This window comes from Panthera tigris, chromosome B4 (assembly GCF_018350195.1).
Source record: "Panthera tigris isolate Pti1 chromosome B4, P.tigris_Pti1_mat1.1, whole genome shotgun sequence".
In the NCBI taxonomy this organism is placed as follows: Eukaryota; Metazoa; Chordata; class Mammalia; order Carnivora; family Felidae; genus Panthera; species Panthera tigris.
This window is the reverse complement of record NC_056666.1, coordinates 54,908,883-54,923,612: the sequence shown is the minus strand read 5'-3', so window position 1 is coordinate 54,923,612 and position 14,730 is coordinate 54,908,883. Positions and strand designations below refer to the sequence as shown.

The 14,730-nt window shown below is 36.8% G+C and overlaps 1 protein-coding gene across 5 annotated transcripts in view; it reads left to right on the top strand.

Moving 5' to 3' along the window:
• Positions 1-14,730, top strand: part of ABCC9 (ATP binding cassette subfamily C member 9) — a 129,161-nt gene that overhangs the window by 25,521 nt on the left and 88,910 nt on the right. For all 5 annotated transcript variants that reach the window (XM_042991910.1, XM_042991911.1, XM_042991912.1 and 2 more), the window contains 7 exons: positions 878-1,072; positions 2,921-3,073; positions 3,546-3,701; positions 6,755-6,889; positions 8,930-9,092; positions 13,499-13,539; positions 14,438-14,580. In XM_042991910.1, the coding sequence (XP_042847844.1) occupies positions 878-1,072; positions 2,921-3,073; positions 3,546-3,701; positions 6,755-6,889; positions 8,930-9,092; positions 13,499-13,539; positions 14,438-14,580 (986 nt within the window). The remainder of the gene's footprint in view (positions 1-877; positions 1,073-2,920; positions 3,074-3,545; positions 3,702-6,754; positions 6,890-8,929; positions 9,093-13,498; positions 13,540-14,437; positions 14,581-14,730) is intronic.

Sequence of the window (14,730 nt, the reverse complement as noted above, 5' to 3'; positions counted from 1 at the left end):
CTTGGTGTGTTAATGTCTTGTATTAATAAACTTTTAAAAATAATTGTATTGTTCGTCTAACAGGGAAATGAATATGAGACACAACTGAATTATCTTCCATTGACTTGGTTTCTTTGCCACAGTGAAAAAACTTTATCTACCTCCTCTCTAAGACTTAATTATGATTATTAAGGTCATAAAATCCTTTCAACAAACAACAACATATGTGTGAAGCCGTGAGTTGGCTTAAGCATATATGCCATTCTTCAATTTTGCATTTCTTTGTTGAATAACTAGGAAACACAAGTCTAACACAACTTTAAAAAGTACTGACTACTATTCATGGAGACAGGAAATACCTGAAAGAGAAACAACTTGAAGTTAGGATGATCTGTTTTGTTTAGCTTGTAGTAAAATATCTGGAGTAAAATATCTTTAGCTTGTAGTAGATCTCTTGTGATCTAATAACTCCACAAATCTTGACTAATCTTTCAATAATCTTGATCTTAGTATTTTACTATCTTCTTTTCCATACAATGGTATTTGGTAATAGTCATGACGGAAATACATTTTCCAAACCAAAGAGAATTAAAAAATTAATTTGGCCTTAAGAATTTTGGGTTATCCTTTGACAACTAAAAATAAGGCAAAGTCTTTGAAAATGGCCTTTTTACTCCTCATTCTATTCCATACTCAGTGGCTACTGTTTGCATAGAGTGCAAGGATATGGGTTATGCATACTATACTAAAGGGACATTTACTTATAAACTTATACTTATAAACTTTACTTATAAACTTAACATATCATCAGAAATATCAGAAGGAATTGCCCATAGTTGGTGAGGTTAAATGCCGCTCCAGTCATTTTATCTTTGGTTCATCTGTTTTTTTCTTTCAGAAAAAAGTAGCAGATCATCCAAACCGGACTCCATCTATATGGCTAGCAATGTACAGAGCATTTGGGCGACCAATTCTGCTTAGTAGCACATTCCGTTATCTTGCAGATTTACTGGGTTTTGCTGGACCTCTCTGTATTTCTGGAATAGTTCAGCGTGTGAATGAAACCCAGAATGGGACAAATAACACAACAGGAGTAAGTCTGTGGTGCTTTTGAAGGGGAACATATTATTGGCAGATTTTATTGTAATTGTTACTTTTTATTAATGCAGTTCTATGAACAGTTCTTACAGTCTTATTTACAGAGAATTGAATGCATTTAAAACAAAGAAAACAATTTTCCTTGTAGAGAAAATCATGTATTTATGTATTCATTGAATGGATCTGTTCAACAAAATTATTTCTCAGATTCAAAGCCTACAGGCATTTGATAAGTATCTACTGTGTGCCAGAAGCCATGCTCAGGAATTTCACGTTGATTATTTTCTTTGATCTTTTTAGCAACCCTTAGAAGAATTTTCATGCATGAGTACATGAGGGATGGCTGAGTCATTTTTTTAGAGGCCTGTGACCGATCATGTTAGCAATGCAATTTGTACTATATACATATTTCTTTTCTTATATGATAAACACCATCACCTTGATTCACAATGATAAGGGCAAGTCACATTATGATATTTTTATTAGATATTATGCTAATATTTGGGGGGCTATATGGTATAAGATACTATATATTTGCTGTTGTAAATATAGTCTTTTATTTTCTGTTCTTAAGAAAATCTCATCATGAACTTCCTAGTTTCTTTCTAAGATAAGAATTGATTTCCCTAGTTTCACAGATAGAAAAATCTAGTCTAGATGAATCAATTTTCCTTTTCTATTCTCTCAATCTGATTTCCTGTCCTTTTTTCTTCACCTATTAAAATTTCATGCATTTTTCAAAGCCTACATTAAATGCCATCTCTTCAGTGAAGCTTTTCTGATTGTTCTGGTTGGAATTTGACACTCGTTCATACTCTCCAACACATTGTTGATTTCACCTTGGCACTTGCTGTAAATGCTATTTATAAGGAAGCATGTTATTTATGGATACGCTTATCTCTCTGGGTGGTAAGCTCTTTAAACAGAATGACTGTGAACTGTTCATATCTGTGTTCACAATGTGTAGCCCATTTGCTTGCATATAGTAGTGTTCAGTTATTTTGAAATGAACCAGATATTTTCACCATTGAATGCACTTTTGTGATGTTTTGTCTCTACTAGCCTCATTGCATTCCATAAGTTCCACATAGAATTTTTCTATCATCCCTCTCCCTTACACATATTAATCACACATTTTTCTGAGAAGGAAGAACTTACACATTTGTATGTATCCCCATGAAAGAAAAGGAAGGGACCAGAAGTAGAATTTAATGGATCTAACCCACAACAGTATTGCCCAAACTGACATGATGTCTTTATTTGAGTGTTACCTTTCTCTCACTTCTAACCAAGTTACCACATAGTATGGTTCCAAACAAAAAGCAATCAGTTTTGTATATCCTTATGATGACTTCAGTCATATTCCTACTGAAACAATTTTATAAATTGTGTTTTGTCATTGGAAGTGTCAACATGGTGAAATCAATAGCCAAATTACATTTATCATTTATCTTGTTAATATAAATTATGTGAATATTAGACTAAGTCAAATAAATTACAGTCTAAATTGACTTTGATCTTCAATTACTACTTCTCAAGACGGAATATATCTTTTCCGAAAATGTACGTACATTTTTAAATCAAAATTTACCTTTTTACTGCAATCAGGCATTTCCAGCAATCTTAATGATCAATTTGGGATTTTATGCATTGAACTAGTTTGAATTTGTATCTGTGGACATGATGAAGAAAAACCAAAATTACCTTGGCTCATTCCACTGCTGCATTATAAAGACATTGAGTTTTTATATTTAAGAATTATGTATCGTTTGATAAATGTGATCTGTACACCTGGTATATGAAAAGACCAGTTCTAATTTATGTCTTTTTCTTTTGGGACAAGATTTCAGAAACCCTTTCATCAAAGGAATTTCTTGAAAATGCTTATGTACTAGCAGTTCTTCTTTTCTTGGCCCTTATTCTGCAAAGGACATTTTTGCAGGCTTCCTACTATGTAACCATAGAGACTGGCATTAACCTCCGTGGAGCTCTGCTGGTATGTACAAGCTTTGAATGATCTTTGTTTCTTGAAAATGCCATATGCCATTCAATGACAGGAAGGGTAGGGGGTCTCAGTTTTGTTTCTCTTTCTGTTTGACTTTGACACTACAACTTCAACACTTCTACGAGCTACTTGATAAAAAAAACAACTAATTAGTAGACCCACTGAATTTTAAAAAGTTTTGTAGTAATATATTAAGAAAGCTTTTGAAATCTTTCATTTGATGATCTCTGTTTCAATATGTTTAAAGTCAAATATATGTTTTGATCATATGGCCAGTTAGGTTTGTGTTTAGCTAAAGACTGAAAGTAACAATTCTAAAATGAAAATAGTGGTTGACTGAAGAAGATGTCATTACAGGGATTTTTTTTTCCAAAAATTTTTTTAAAATGTAATATTTTCAATGGAAGTAAATAAACATAATGTTGATTAAGTTTAGAGCTTCAAATACACTCTTTTTTTGCAGGCCATGATATACAATAAAATTCTTAGGCTGTCTACATCTAATTTATCCATGGGTGAGATGACCCTGGGACAAATCAATAACTTGGTTGCCATTGAAACCAATCAGCTCATGTGGTTCTTGTTCCTGTGTCCCAATCTATGGGCAATGCCTGTTCAGGTAAATCAATATAAGTAATATTCTCATTTGCAGAGGAAACAAAACAAAAGGAGTATGAAATATTTAGCTCAGTAAAAGGTAACTTTTTGAACTTGCTAATGTTATTATGCTTTTTTTTTGGAGAGAGAGAGAGAGAGAGAGGGGAGAGGAAGAGAGAGAATCTTAAGCAGGTTCCACACCCACATGGCACCTGACATGGGCCTTATCTCACGACCGTGAGATCATGACCTGAGTTGAAATCAAGAGTCAAATGTTTAGGGGCACCTGGGTGGCTCAGTTGGTTAAGTGTCCAGCTCCAGCTCAGGTCATTATCTCGCCGTTCATGAGTTTGAGTCCCACATAGGGCTCTGTGCTGACAGCTCAGAGCCTGGAGCCTCCTTTGGACTCTCTCTCTCTCTCTCTCTCTCTCTCTGTCTCTGTCTCTGTCTCTCTCTCTCTCTGTCCCTCCCCCACTCACACTCTGTGTCTCTCTCAAAAATAAACATTAAAAAAATTATTAAAAAGTCAGATGTTTAACCGACTGTCAACCAGGTGCCCCCTATACCCTTTTTGTAGAGAAGAAAACTGAGACTCAGAAATGCTCTGACAGGTTAAGAAAGTGGGGTTTGAAATTCTCCTGCTTAGGTTCAAATGTCTGCTCTACCCTGTTTGCACAAGTGTTTAAATCCTCAAAATATTAGTTTCCTTAGCTTTAAAATTGGAATGATAACTGTATCTGCCTTGTAGAATTGTTGGCATCATCAAGACTAAATAAGTTAGTATGTGTAGCACATTTAGCACAGTGTCTAGTACTTCATGGACATTTAGTAATTGTTAGTTGTTATCATTGTTGACCAAATCCATGCAAGTCATGGAGCCAAGTCTTGACCCCTTTTATTTTGACAGACTCTCTTATAGCATTTCTAAAGTAAAACAGTTGTAATCCATCCCATTGTTTCAATAGCTGATGTATTATACAATGCCAAATTTTATAAGGTGGTAGGAACACTAACAAGCTGGAGGGCTATTTAGCTATTTTTTTTAATGGAAAATAGTATTTTAGGAAAGATGCATTTTCCCCCTAATTGGGTCAAAATAGCAAAAGATATGTTTCTAGCTCTTTCCTCTGTGTGATGGTGAATATGTTTACCTTGAGTTTTGCATCCTGTAGATGGAGCTTAAACTGTAGGTCTTATTTTTTTAAGTTTATTTATTTTGAAAGAGAGAGAGCAGGGGAGGGGCAGAGAGAGAGGGAGAGAGAGAGAATCCAAAGCAGGCTCTGTGTTGTCAGTGCCGAGTTCAATGCAGGGCTAAAAATCACAAACCATGAGATCATGACCTGGGCCAAAATCAAGAATCAGATGCCTAACCGACTGAGCCACCCAGGTGCCCCAACTGTAGATCTTATTTGATCCAGTCTGTCACTTATGTCCCTGTGTACCGTGTTTATTAAAATGCATTCAATAATAAAGAAGATATGCTAGTTTTTAAATGTATTGTTTGCCTTTTTAGTTTTATCTTTAAAAAATTGTTTTTTGTAAATGCTTATTTATTTTTGAGAGAGAACAAGCATGAGCAGGGGAGGGGCAGGGAGAGGGAGACAGAGGATCCAAAACAGGCTCTGCACTGTGAGCACAGAGCCCCACGTGGGGCTCAAACCCATGAACCCTGAGATCATGACCTGAACCGAAATCAAGAGTTGGCCACTAAAGTGACTGAGCCACACAAGCGCCCCACCTTTTTAGTTCTAAATGGAAATCCAAGTCAAACAAAAGTGTGTATCAAATCAAAAGTGTGCAGTGCTTGACACAAAGTAGGATATAAAATCTGCTCAGTCTCATTTTATCAAAATGTACTTATATACAAGTCAAGTAAGTAGCCTCCTACGTGGTACAATTTAAAGGCTGCCTCTGAATGATTGCATCATGAGTGACGTTAAGGAAACTTTCATTTTGATTGGAATTCATAAAAAGCCTAATTGTTTGGGCAGTAAATATGTGTGCTTGCCTCCAAACGGCCACTATTAAGCTGTTACCATTGGCATACACTCAAAAGTTAAATGCTTTAACTGCATGAATATAGTTCATTAGTTGACATTTTTAGCCATGATAATCTGAGCTATTGTGGGGGAAAAGCAAGGAGAGAAGATTGCAGGGTCAAATCCTAAATTTTAAAGGAAGAAGAAGAAGAAAGTAACAAACCTGAGAGGGTTGGCTTACGTGGGTCAGCCCTGGCTTTTCGGAAATATATATTTTTTTAATTTTTTTAAAGTTTACTTATTTATTTTGAGAGAGACAGAGACAGTGCATGCAGGGGAGGGGCAGGGAGAGAAGGAGAGAGAGAATCCCAAGCAGACTCTGCACTGCCAGCTCAGAGCCCAATGTGGGGCTCAAACCCACGAAACCCTGAGATCATGACCTTAGCTGAAACCAAGAGTCTGTCGCTTACGCAACTGAGCCACCCAGGCGCCCAAGGGAAATAAATTTTAAAAGGGAAGTGAGGTATGATGGGGTGCCACCTTTAGCTTCTCCACAGTTTTAATTGAGCCTAGGTTTCATGTCATCAAGTGACTTCTGGGATCATTGAGGATGTGAGGAGTTCAGATTATTCCTTTAGTCTGCAAACAACCATCCAGTACTCACATTATGATGTCACCTCCAGCTTTCCATCCTTCTCACCTGGAAAAGTTGGTACAATTCCATGAAAACATGGAATATCAAAGTTACGGTGGGTGGTAACATTTTCAAGAAACATTTCATGTCCTTTTAAAAATGTGAAGACTGCCTTCAAAGGTCGGAAGCATCACAGGACCAGTCTGTAGCTTCATGCAGCAAATTGGTTTGACACCGGTTGCACAGAACATCATCCTAACAACAAATTCTGACTCCTTAGCTTTCCCCAAATAAATCATAGTAAAACCTAGCTGTTATAGTTGAGTTGACTTCCACGTAGATGTATTAGTTAATTAATTAAGAATTAAGAAATCCTATGCTTTCACCAAAATGTATTGCCTTTCATGCTGCAGTGGCCATGCCCCTGTTCATTTTCCCTTTTCCATATGTTTTCCTTTCTAGATCATAATGGGAGTGATTCTGCTCTATAATTTACTTGGATCAAGCGCATTGGTTGGGGCAGCTGTCATTGTGCTTCTGGCACCCATTCAGTACTTCATCGCAACAAAATTGGCAGAGGCTCAGAAGAGCACTCTTGTAAGTTAACATCTTTTGGAAACTTTACTAGGAAAATTTAGTAAGCTGTCTCATTTTCAAAATAATAGGAAATTAATACATGCCACTCAGAATAATTTGGAAATTATTATGTTTCATTTCAATTCTTAGGCAGCAAATGTGTATTACATTTTTATTTTAAGTATTTATGTTTAAAACACTTTTCTTTTAAATGTTTATATTTATTTGAGAGAGAGAGAGAGAGAGGGAGAGCACGAGTGGGGGAGGGGAATAGAGAGACAGGAAGACAGAATCTGAAGCAAGCTCTGTACTGTCAGTGCAAAGTCAGGGGCAGGGCTCAAACCCATGAACCATGAGATCATGAACTGAGCCAAAGTCAGACACTTACCCAGCTGAGCCACCCCGGTGCCCCGCAAGTGCACTTTTTAAAAGTGGATTTGAAATGTATGACTTGATGATCTTAAACTCAAAATGCCAGAATCACAATTCCTGATGGTTTTGTGCCATGAGGCTTTGAACTTCTTCTAGTTCATTGGTCTAGAGAATGTATCTACATCCATTTTGAACCCCCTGCATGTTAATTATTGACATGGGAGAATTGGATCAAAGAATAAATAAAGCATCAGGTTTATTGCTTCTGAAGTGAAATATCCCTAGAATTGAAGCAAACCACGTGATGATCTACAGAGTTACACTAAAGTATTTCAGGCAGCTGCTCTGGCCGAGTATGCTCATGGTCAACTTGGCAAGCAAGAAAAAGCCCAATTATTGACCCCTTCTGGCTTCAGTTTTCCATGAAATCATTTCATTTGAGCAAGAATTGGCTTCTTTTAAAGAAATATTTGTAAATAATAAAATTGTTGACAGCATATTCAGAAGTAAAGTTTGATTAAATATGAGCAAGGCTGCCTGTAAATCAGGCGTAAAATATAGGGATGCTGCCACTGATGGAATTGTTGCCCAAGTTGGTTTCTACTGTGACAAGCAAGTTGCATGTCATGCAGGTGGTTTTCATCACTGTTTTTCTGCTGCTTCTGGTGACGTTACTCATTATTTCCGTCTGAGCCATCTACCCGTCTTTACTTTAGGACATGAATACAGAGAGGTGAGGAAGAGGAGCACAAAGTGAAGACAGGACTCTCCTCAAACATCCGTCTTTCATTTAGCTGGTCATACTGTACTCATTTACTCATGTAACAATCATGTGATAGGCATCTAAGACCCTGTAGAGACCAGAAGGTGAATAAAAACCAAGCCATTTGCTACTTTTGCTCCCTCCTATCTGCCTTTTGGCCACTTGCACTGCTCCTTTTGAAAGTTCATAGGTCATAATGTACCTTACTAGAAATTCTAGTATTTGGTGGTGGTGGAAATTGCAATGGTTGAGTAAATTGTGGCTCTTGTAACTGCTAAAAATCTCTTTACACTTAACCCAAACTGTTAGTAATCAGTAAATCTAATTTTGGCCTTAAACAAGAGCTTATGAAGAAGTATGTGGAAATCTCTCAAAGTTAAAGGGAATACCCTTGGTTTCACAAAGTGTATTATGAAGACACAATGTGAACACACAGTGTGAGCATACACAACCCTGACATTCCCAAATAAGAAGCAAACTAACTTTTCTTACATTCATTGTTTTCTCTTCTTCTAAGTATGAGTGATAGTGCTGAAAAGAAAATAAAACAAGTTTGATGTTAGAAGGAAGCATTGGAAGTCTCTGTATCATTTCCATAAATGTTTATAATTACTATCTGCAGACATTATTCAAGGAAATCACGTGAGACTTAAGAAACTGCTTTTATTTAACTCAAAGTAACAGGAGCGTGAGAGGTTTTAGGTGGAAAGAAATTGGAAGCCATTTCATTCAACTCTTCATTTTACACCTGGAGGTGGAAGCACAGAGGATTTGACCCCTTCTCCCGGGGATCTCAAAGCCATAATCAGTGGCAGAGCCAGGCAGAAATCAAGATCTGGTCCATCCCTGTCTGTTATATATATGGTCCTGCCTGTTTGAGTCACTTGGATGCAGCGTGCATTGTTTTCTATTTCTTTGTTTTATAGGATTATTCTACTGAGAGACTGAAGAAAACAAACGAAATATTGAAAGGCATCAAACTTCTAAAGTTGTATGCCTGGGAGCACATCTTTTGTAAAAGTGTAGAAGAAACAAGAATGAAAGAACTATCCAGTCTCAAAACCTTTGCACTTTATACGTCACTCTCCAGTAAGTTGCCATGGCGAGAAGGACCACCAAAAAACATGTGGTCTATTCAGCTTAGGTGGTGATCACTGAGACATTCTACTCATCAGAGGAAGCCCATTTATTTTCCACATGTGTGCTGTTCAGTAGCCACTAGCCACATGAGTCTATTTAAATTTAAATTAAAGAACAGAGTTAGCATAGGCTTAGAGTCAGGTAGACCTAAATTTGATTCGTTATAAGATGCGTGTTTTTGTCATATTACTTTACATCTAAAATTCTTGGTTTTTTTCCATCTGTAAAATGGGATGGGATGAGTACAGTACCTGCTATTGAAATCATCACCAGTTACAGTTGGAATGAATAGGTTTCCAGTAAAAATTCATTTATTTAAGTTGATTTGACTGTATTATTATTGACCTTCTTATCCCCAGAGATCCTCAAAAATTATCTGCAGTTGTCTTACCTATATCTCTGGAAGCTTATGATATTATATTTTCTTGAAAATTATACTTAGAATGCTATTTTTGAAAATCGACAGAAAAAAATGTCAATGCTTCCAAGTAAAAGAAGCCAAATTACATTCACATAAAACCCTCTTTTCCAATACATTTTCAAGAACTTTTAAACATGGAGCATTTTTATCTTCAACTCTAATTTTTATAAAGCAATCATTTAAAAAATTGTTTTTTTTCCCCCAGAGTGACACTGAGTACTCTCAAGAATAATTACGTTTATGTTAGTACATTTCTTACAAATTTAGCTGAACTACTACCACCAACATTTGATTTGGTTTATGTGTCAGTTTTGCTTATCTCTATTGTTCCCAAGACCTTGAACAAATTAAAGTTTTGGAGATTTATACATTGTTTCCTCTCAAATTCTAAACTAACTTAGTTCTTAGACATTACAAATACTTCTTTTGTGAAATAAATTTAGAGAAAATATTTGGTTTATATAGCTCATTTATTCTACCCTAATGCCTGATGCATTAGAAATGAAATGGGAAGGAGATTTATCTTCCAGCTCTGCACCACTGCTAATATGGTGTCAAAATGCTAGAAGATGAAATGATTGATATCCACTTGTTTATATAATAGTACTTGAAGCTGCTGACCCTGACAATACATTGCTTTTTGCAATAGACTGAAATACTCATGATAAGGATGGCTGCATCCAGAAATAATGACAATAATAAAAATACAGTGAGATAGCCAGCCAATTATTGGCATAAGTGGCTTTATACATATCATCCCATTTAATCTCCCAACATTCCAGTAATTTAGATTCCACTGTTAACTCTGTTTTATATATTAAAAGATGGAGGTGGAGAGAGTTTAAGTAACTTGAACTTCTCTTACATCATGTACCTACTAAATGGCAGAGTTGGGTTGTTAATCCAGTTTGCTTGTCTCCAGACATGAGATTTGGGTTGTTTTTTGAATGTCAGATACAAAAGGAGAGGACGGAAGAGGCCATCACAGGGGAGAAAAACAACAGATCATGAAAGTAAAAATGCAGAAGCATGTGTATATTATAGGCAGCAGGAATTCTTGAGTCAATGGTGTAAAATTCCAGTTGAACCATTTTTAAGTTTTTTTTAAGTTTATTTATTTTGAGAGAGACAGAGAGAGCACAAGTGGGAGGGGGCAGAGAGAGAGAATATTCCAAGCAGATTCCATGCTGTTAACCAGAGCCTGACATGGGGCTCAAACTCACGAACTGTGAGATCATGACCTGAGCTGAAACCAAGAGACAGGTGCTTAACCGACTGACCCACGCAGGCACACCCAAGTTTTGTGATATGGTTAAATATAGTATTCTTGGGGATTAGGAACTTGAACTATGGTTGACGCATAGAACTGGCTATATATCTCAACTCTGCCATTTCATAGCAGTATGACTTTCACCAAGTTAGTTATGTCTTCCAAACCTCAATATTTTTCATCTGGACAGTGACATGATAATAATACCTACCATGTAGGACTGTAGTAAAGATTAAAATAATGAATGCTGTACATGTTGACTGAGTTGTTGATTCTATTCCAGGCACGAGGTCAAGTGCTTCATACTCATTACCTCATACTAAGCACCTGGCAAATGGTCTGGTGCTCACCAACCTCCATTCCTCAGTTTCCTCATCTAAAAATTGGTGTAGGAGTGCCTGGGTGTCTCAGTCTGTTAAGTGTCCGACTTCAGCTCAGGTCATGATCTCACTGATTAGTGGGTTCAAGCCCCACATTGGGCTCTGTGCTGACATCTCAGAGCCTGCTTTAGATTCTGTGTCTCCCTCTGTCTCTGCCCCACCCCCACTCACACTCTGTCTCTCTCTCTCTCTCCCTCTCTCTCTCTCTCTCTCTTTCTTAAAAATAAACATTAAAAATTTTTTTAAAATGGTGTAATAATAATACATCCTTATCACAGGTATATTGTGAGAATCAAATGAGGCAGTGAATGTGACACTGTTCAGTAACTGTTAAAAACATTTTATAAATAGTATTTGTAGAGCATCGTAAGAAGACAAAGATAATGAAAGCAGGAAGTCAACTGTCTAACAAAGTGGTTACTGCTGGGTCTTACAGGGCAAACTGACCTGAAATGAAAGACTGCCTCAGCAACTTGGCAGCTCTACAGCCTTGGTCAGTCTTTGGTAAAACCTCAGTTTTCTCATCAAGAAGCTGGGAAGTATTAAGAGGATCTTGGGGAATTAAATAAGATAAAGTGGATAAAGTGTTTAGAACAGTACCTGAAACATAAAAGCGCTCAATCAGTGGTATCTGAAAATATTGAAAAGCAGTTAAACAGGACACTCACTAGTAGAACAGAAGATCCAGCTTTTGTGAATCAGTGTTCTTGCCAGTCAAGATAATATCTGAAGGGAAGAGAAATTCTATCAATTTCCCAGTCTCCATTGCCAAATGGTCGTGTGCTATTTATAGATTTAATCCATTGGTAAAAGACGAGAAGACAGTATTAAATTTTTTTCTCTTTAATAGATCTGAGTTTAAATCCAAGCTCTATCACCTCCTAGTTTGGAATCTTGCATGTTACTCACCTAAGTAACACCCTAAGCACCTAAGCTGCTTTCTTATTATTGTGTGTGGTAGTTGTAATCATTAAATATGAGAACTATGTAAAGCACTCTTTTATCATACCTCAATGATGGTGACTTGTCAGCAGCAGAGCAAGGTGGTGGCAAGCAGTCTTTATTGGTTTGAATCCCTACTGTGTGACCTGGAGCTTCTCATTCTCATCTTTGTAATGGCATAGGAAGGGTACCTGCTACATGTACCCGGTGCAGATTGCTGTATAAATGTTTTTTTCAATCAAATAGCAGTTGTTCTTGCTCCTCATTAAGGGGGGATTACTTATTCAAAGATGCGGACTGTAAAATGAATTATAAACAATGATGAGGGGAAAAGAAAGAAATACACTTAGAGAACAGGGTGACAGTAGCCTGAGAAACAAGATGGAGGCAGAAATGTGGCTCATCATCTGTGCTGTTATAAAACTCAGAGCAGTGTTTGGATTCCCAGTATTATACAAGAATTTGGATTTGATAACCAAGCCACATCTGGACCTGCAAAATCACAATCTGATTCTGTGTTCAGCGGTCAGGGTAGTTCATGAGAGTGGATCATGAGGACTGATAATGATTTATTTGTGGGTAGATTCTGTCCTGCATGTCAAGAAAACTAGGTTCTAGCTCTCACTCTGTTAGTAATTCACTTAATCTTTTAGCCCCAGCCCCTAAACTTCTATGGTTTATAAAAAATATAACTACAAATTATCAATTTGACTTTGTAATTTTATTGTGACCTCCAAATACTAGTATTTTAGACTAAATTATGAGTTTTTGTTTCAGTTATGCATATCATGTGTATCAAGTATTAGTGCAATATGTTTCTGGAGAGACATTTAAACTAGCAGAGGGTTCAGGGTATGGAGTTGTTTTGTTAAGCAAAAGGTCTATACGTGAAAATAAATATCACTTTTGGAGGCAGAATGTGAAGTGATGTCAAATTCTTTTTTTTATCAGTGTAATAGCTTAATTTTCATACATTTAAGTTAGTTTAGTGGACCATGTGAAATACGGACAGAGAACACCTCAAGAATGCACATTTGTTAAAGTCTAATAATTTGCACCACTAAAGGAGCATTTTATCTGAATTTTGCGGTTTATAACATTTTATTAAAAACAGCTTTTCAGTAATAGAAAAGATTTTCTGATTTAGACTCATGTGGGGGGGGGGGCTCATACACCTGCAAACAAGGAAATACCAACTGGGAAACGTTTGTGGACTCCAGACAAAAGGCACTTGGTCCTCTCTGTCTTCAAGGGAAGTTAAAGTAATAATAGATGATGCATTAAAGTTACTGAAAATGTTTCATAGTTGAACGAACCTAATATATTCGATTTCTCTCCACAGTCTTCATGAACGCAGCAATCCCCATAGCAGCTGTTCTTGCTGTAAGAAACTTTCTCTTGCTTTTGAACATGGAACAGAGTCAGTGTTTAGAAATGATTCATGAGCAGGAATGTGTGGGTGGTAATATATATTACTTCACCTCTGCCAGTTTTCTCTTTACAGTCCCCATCATAATAGTTCTAATCCAGGGTTTCTCGACTGTGACACTATGAACTTTTTGGCCCAGATAAGTGTTGTTAGGGCCTTTCCTCTGCCTGAGGATGGGTAGCAGCATCCCTGGCTTCTACCAGTTAGAGACCATTAACACTCCCTAGACATTGCCAAATGTGCCCTGGGGAGCAAAATTAATAGTAGTTGAGACCTAAACTGTTCTCATCTCCACAACCTGGTTCCCAGACATCCTTACATCAGAATCATGCTAGATCAACAACCAGAAGATTACATTATATTTCAGACTAAAAGGACAAACCTGGGAACTCGTATTTTATTTAGAAATGTAAATACATCTGCATCAAACACTAATGTTGGCAATTTTAGTAAAGATACACAATAGGGACCCTAAAGCAATGGAATATCTTAGTTTGCTCTTAGAAAATTTAGTATTGCTTGGAAAGAACCTGACTGGTTGTTAAGAACCCTAGGTTCACTTCACAGTTACTCCCCCTACTCAGTAATTTGACAGAAGTCAGTTTCCTAATCTATAAATAGAATCTATTCTGCCTTTCTCACAAATTTCTTGCTAAGATGGCATGTAAACCATTATGTACTCTACCAATAACAAGTATTATTTTTCCTCAGGAGTAATTTGGATAAAGCAATTGTTTTCATATTTGTAATGGACATATTGGGGTAGCAGAATATGTTAGGTTTCTAAAATTGAATGTAAGCATTTGTGAAACTTTCTCCAACTTTCTCTAAAGAACTTCTTTCTTTGCACAGACGTTTGTTACCCACGCGTATGCTAGCGGGAACAATCTAAAACCTGCAGAGGCCTTTGCTTCACTGTCTCTCTTTCATATCCTGGTCACCCCACTGTTCCTGCTCTCTACAGTGGTCAGATTTGCAGTCAAAGCCATCATAAGGTATGCACTGGAATGTCTGGAGTCCTTTGCCTGATTATGGAAGTAATATATGCTCATGGTAGTAAATTTGAAAAAGTATAAAGAACAACATTCAAATCACTGCCCATTGTTAAAATTTTAATATGCTACTTTTCAGTCTTTTACAACTAT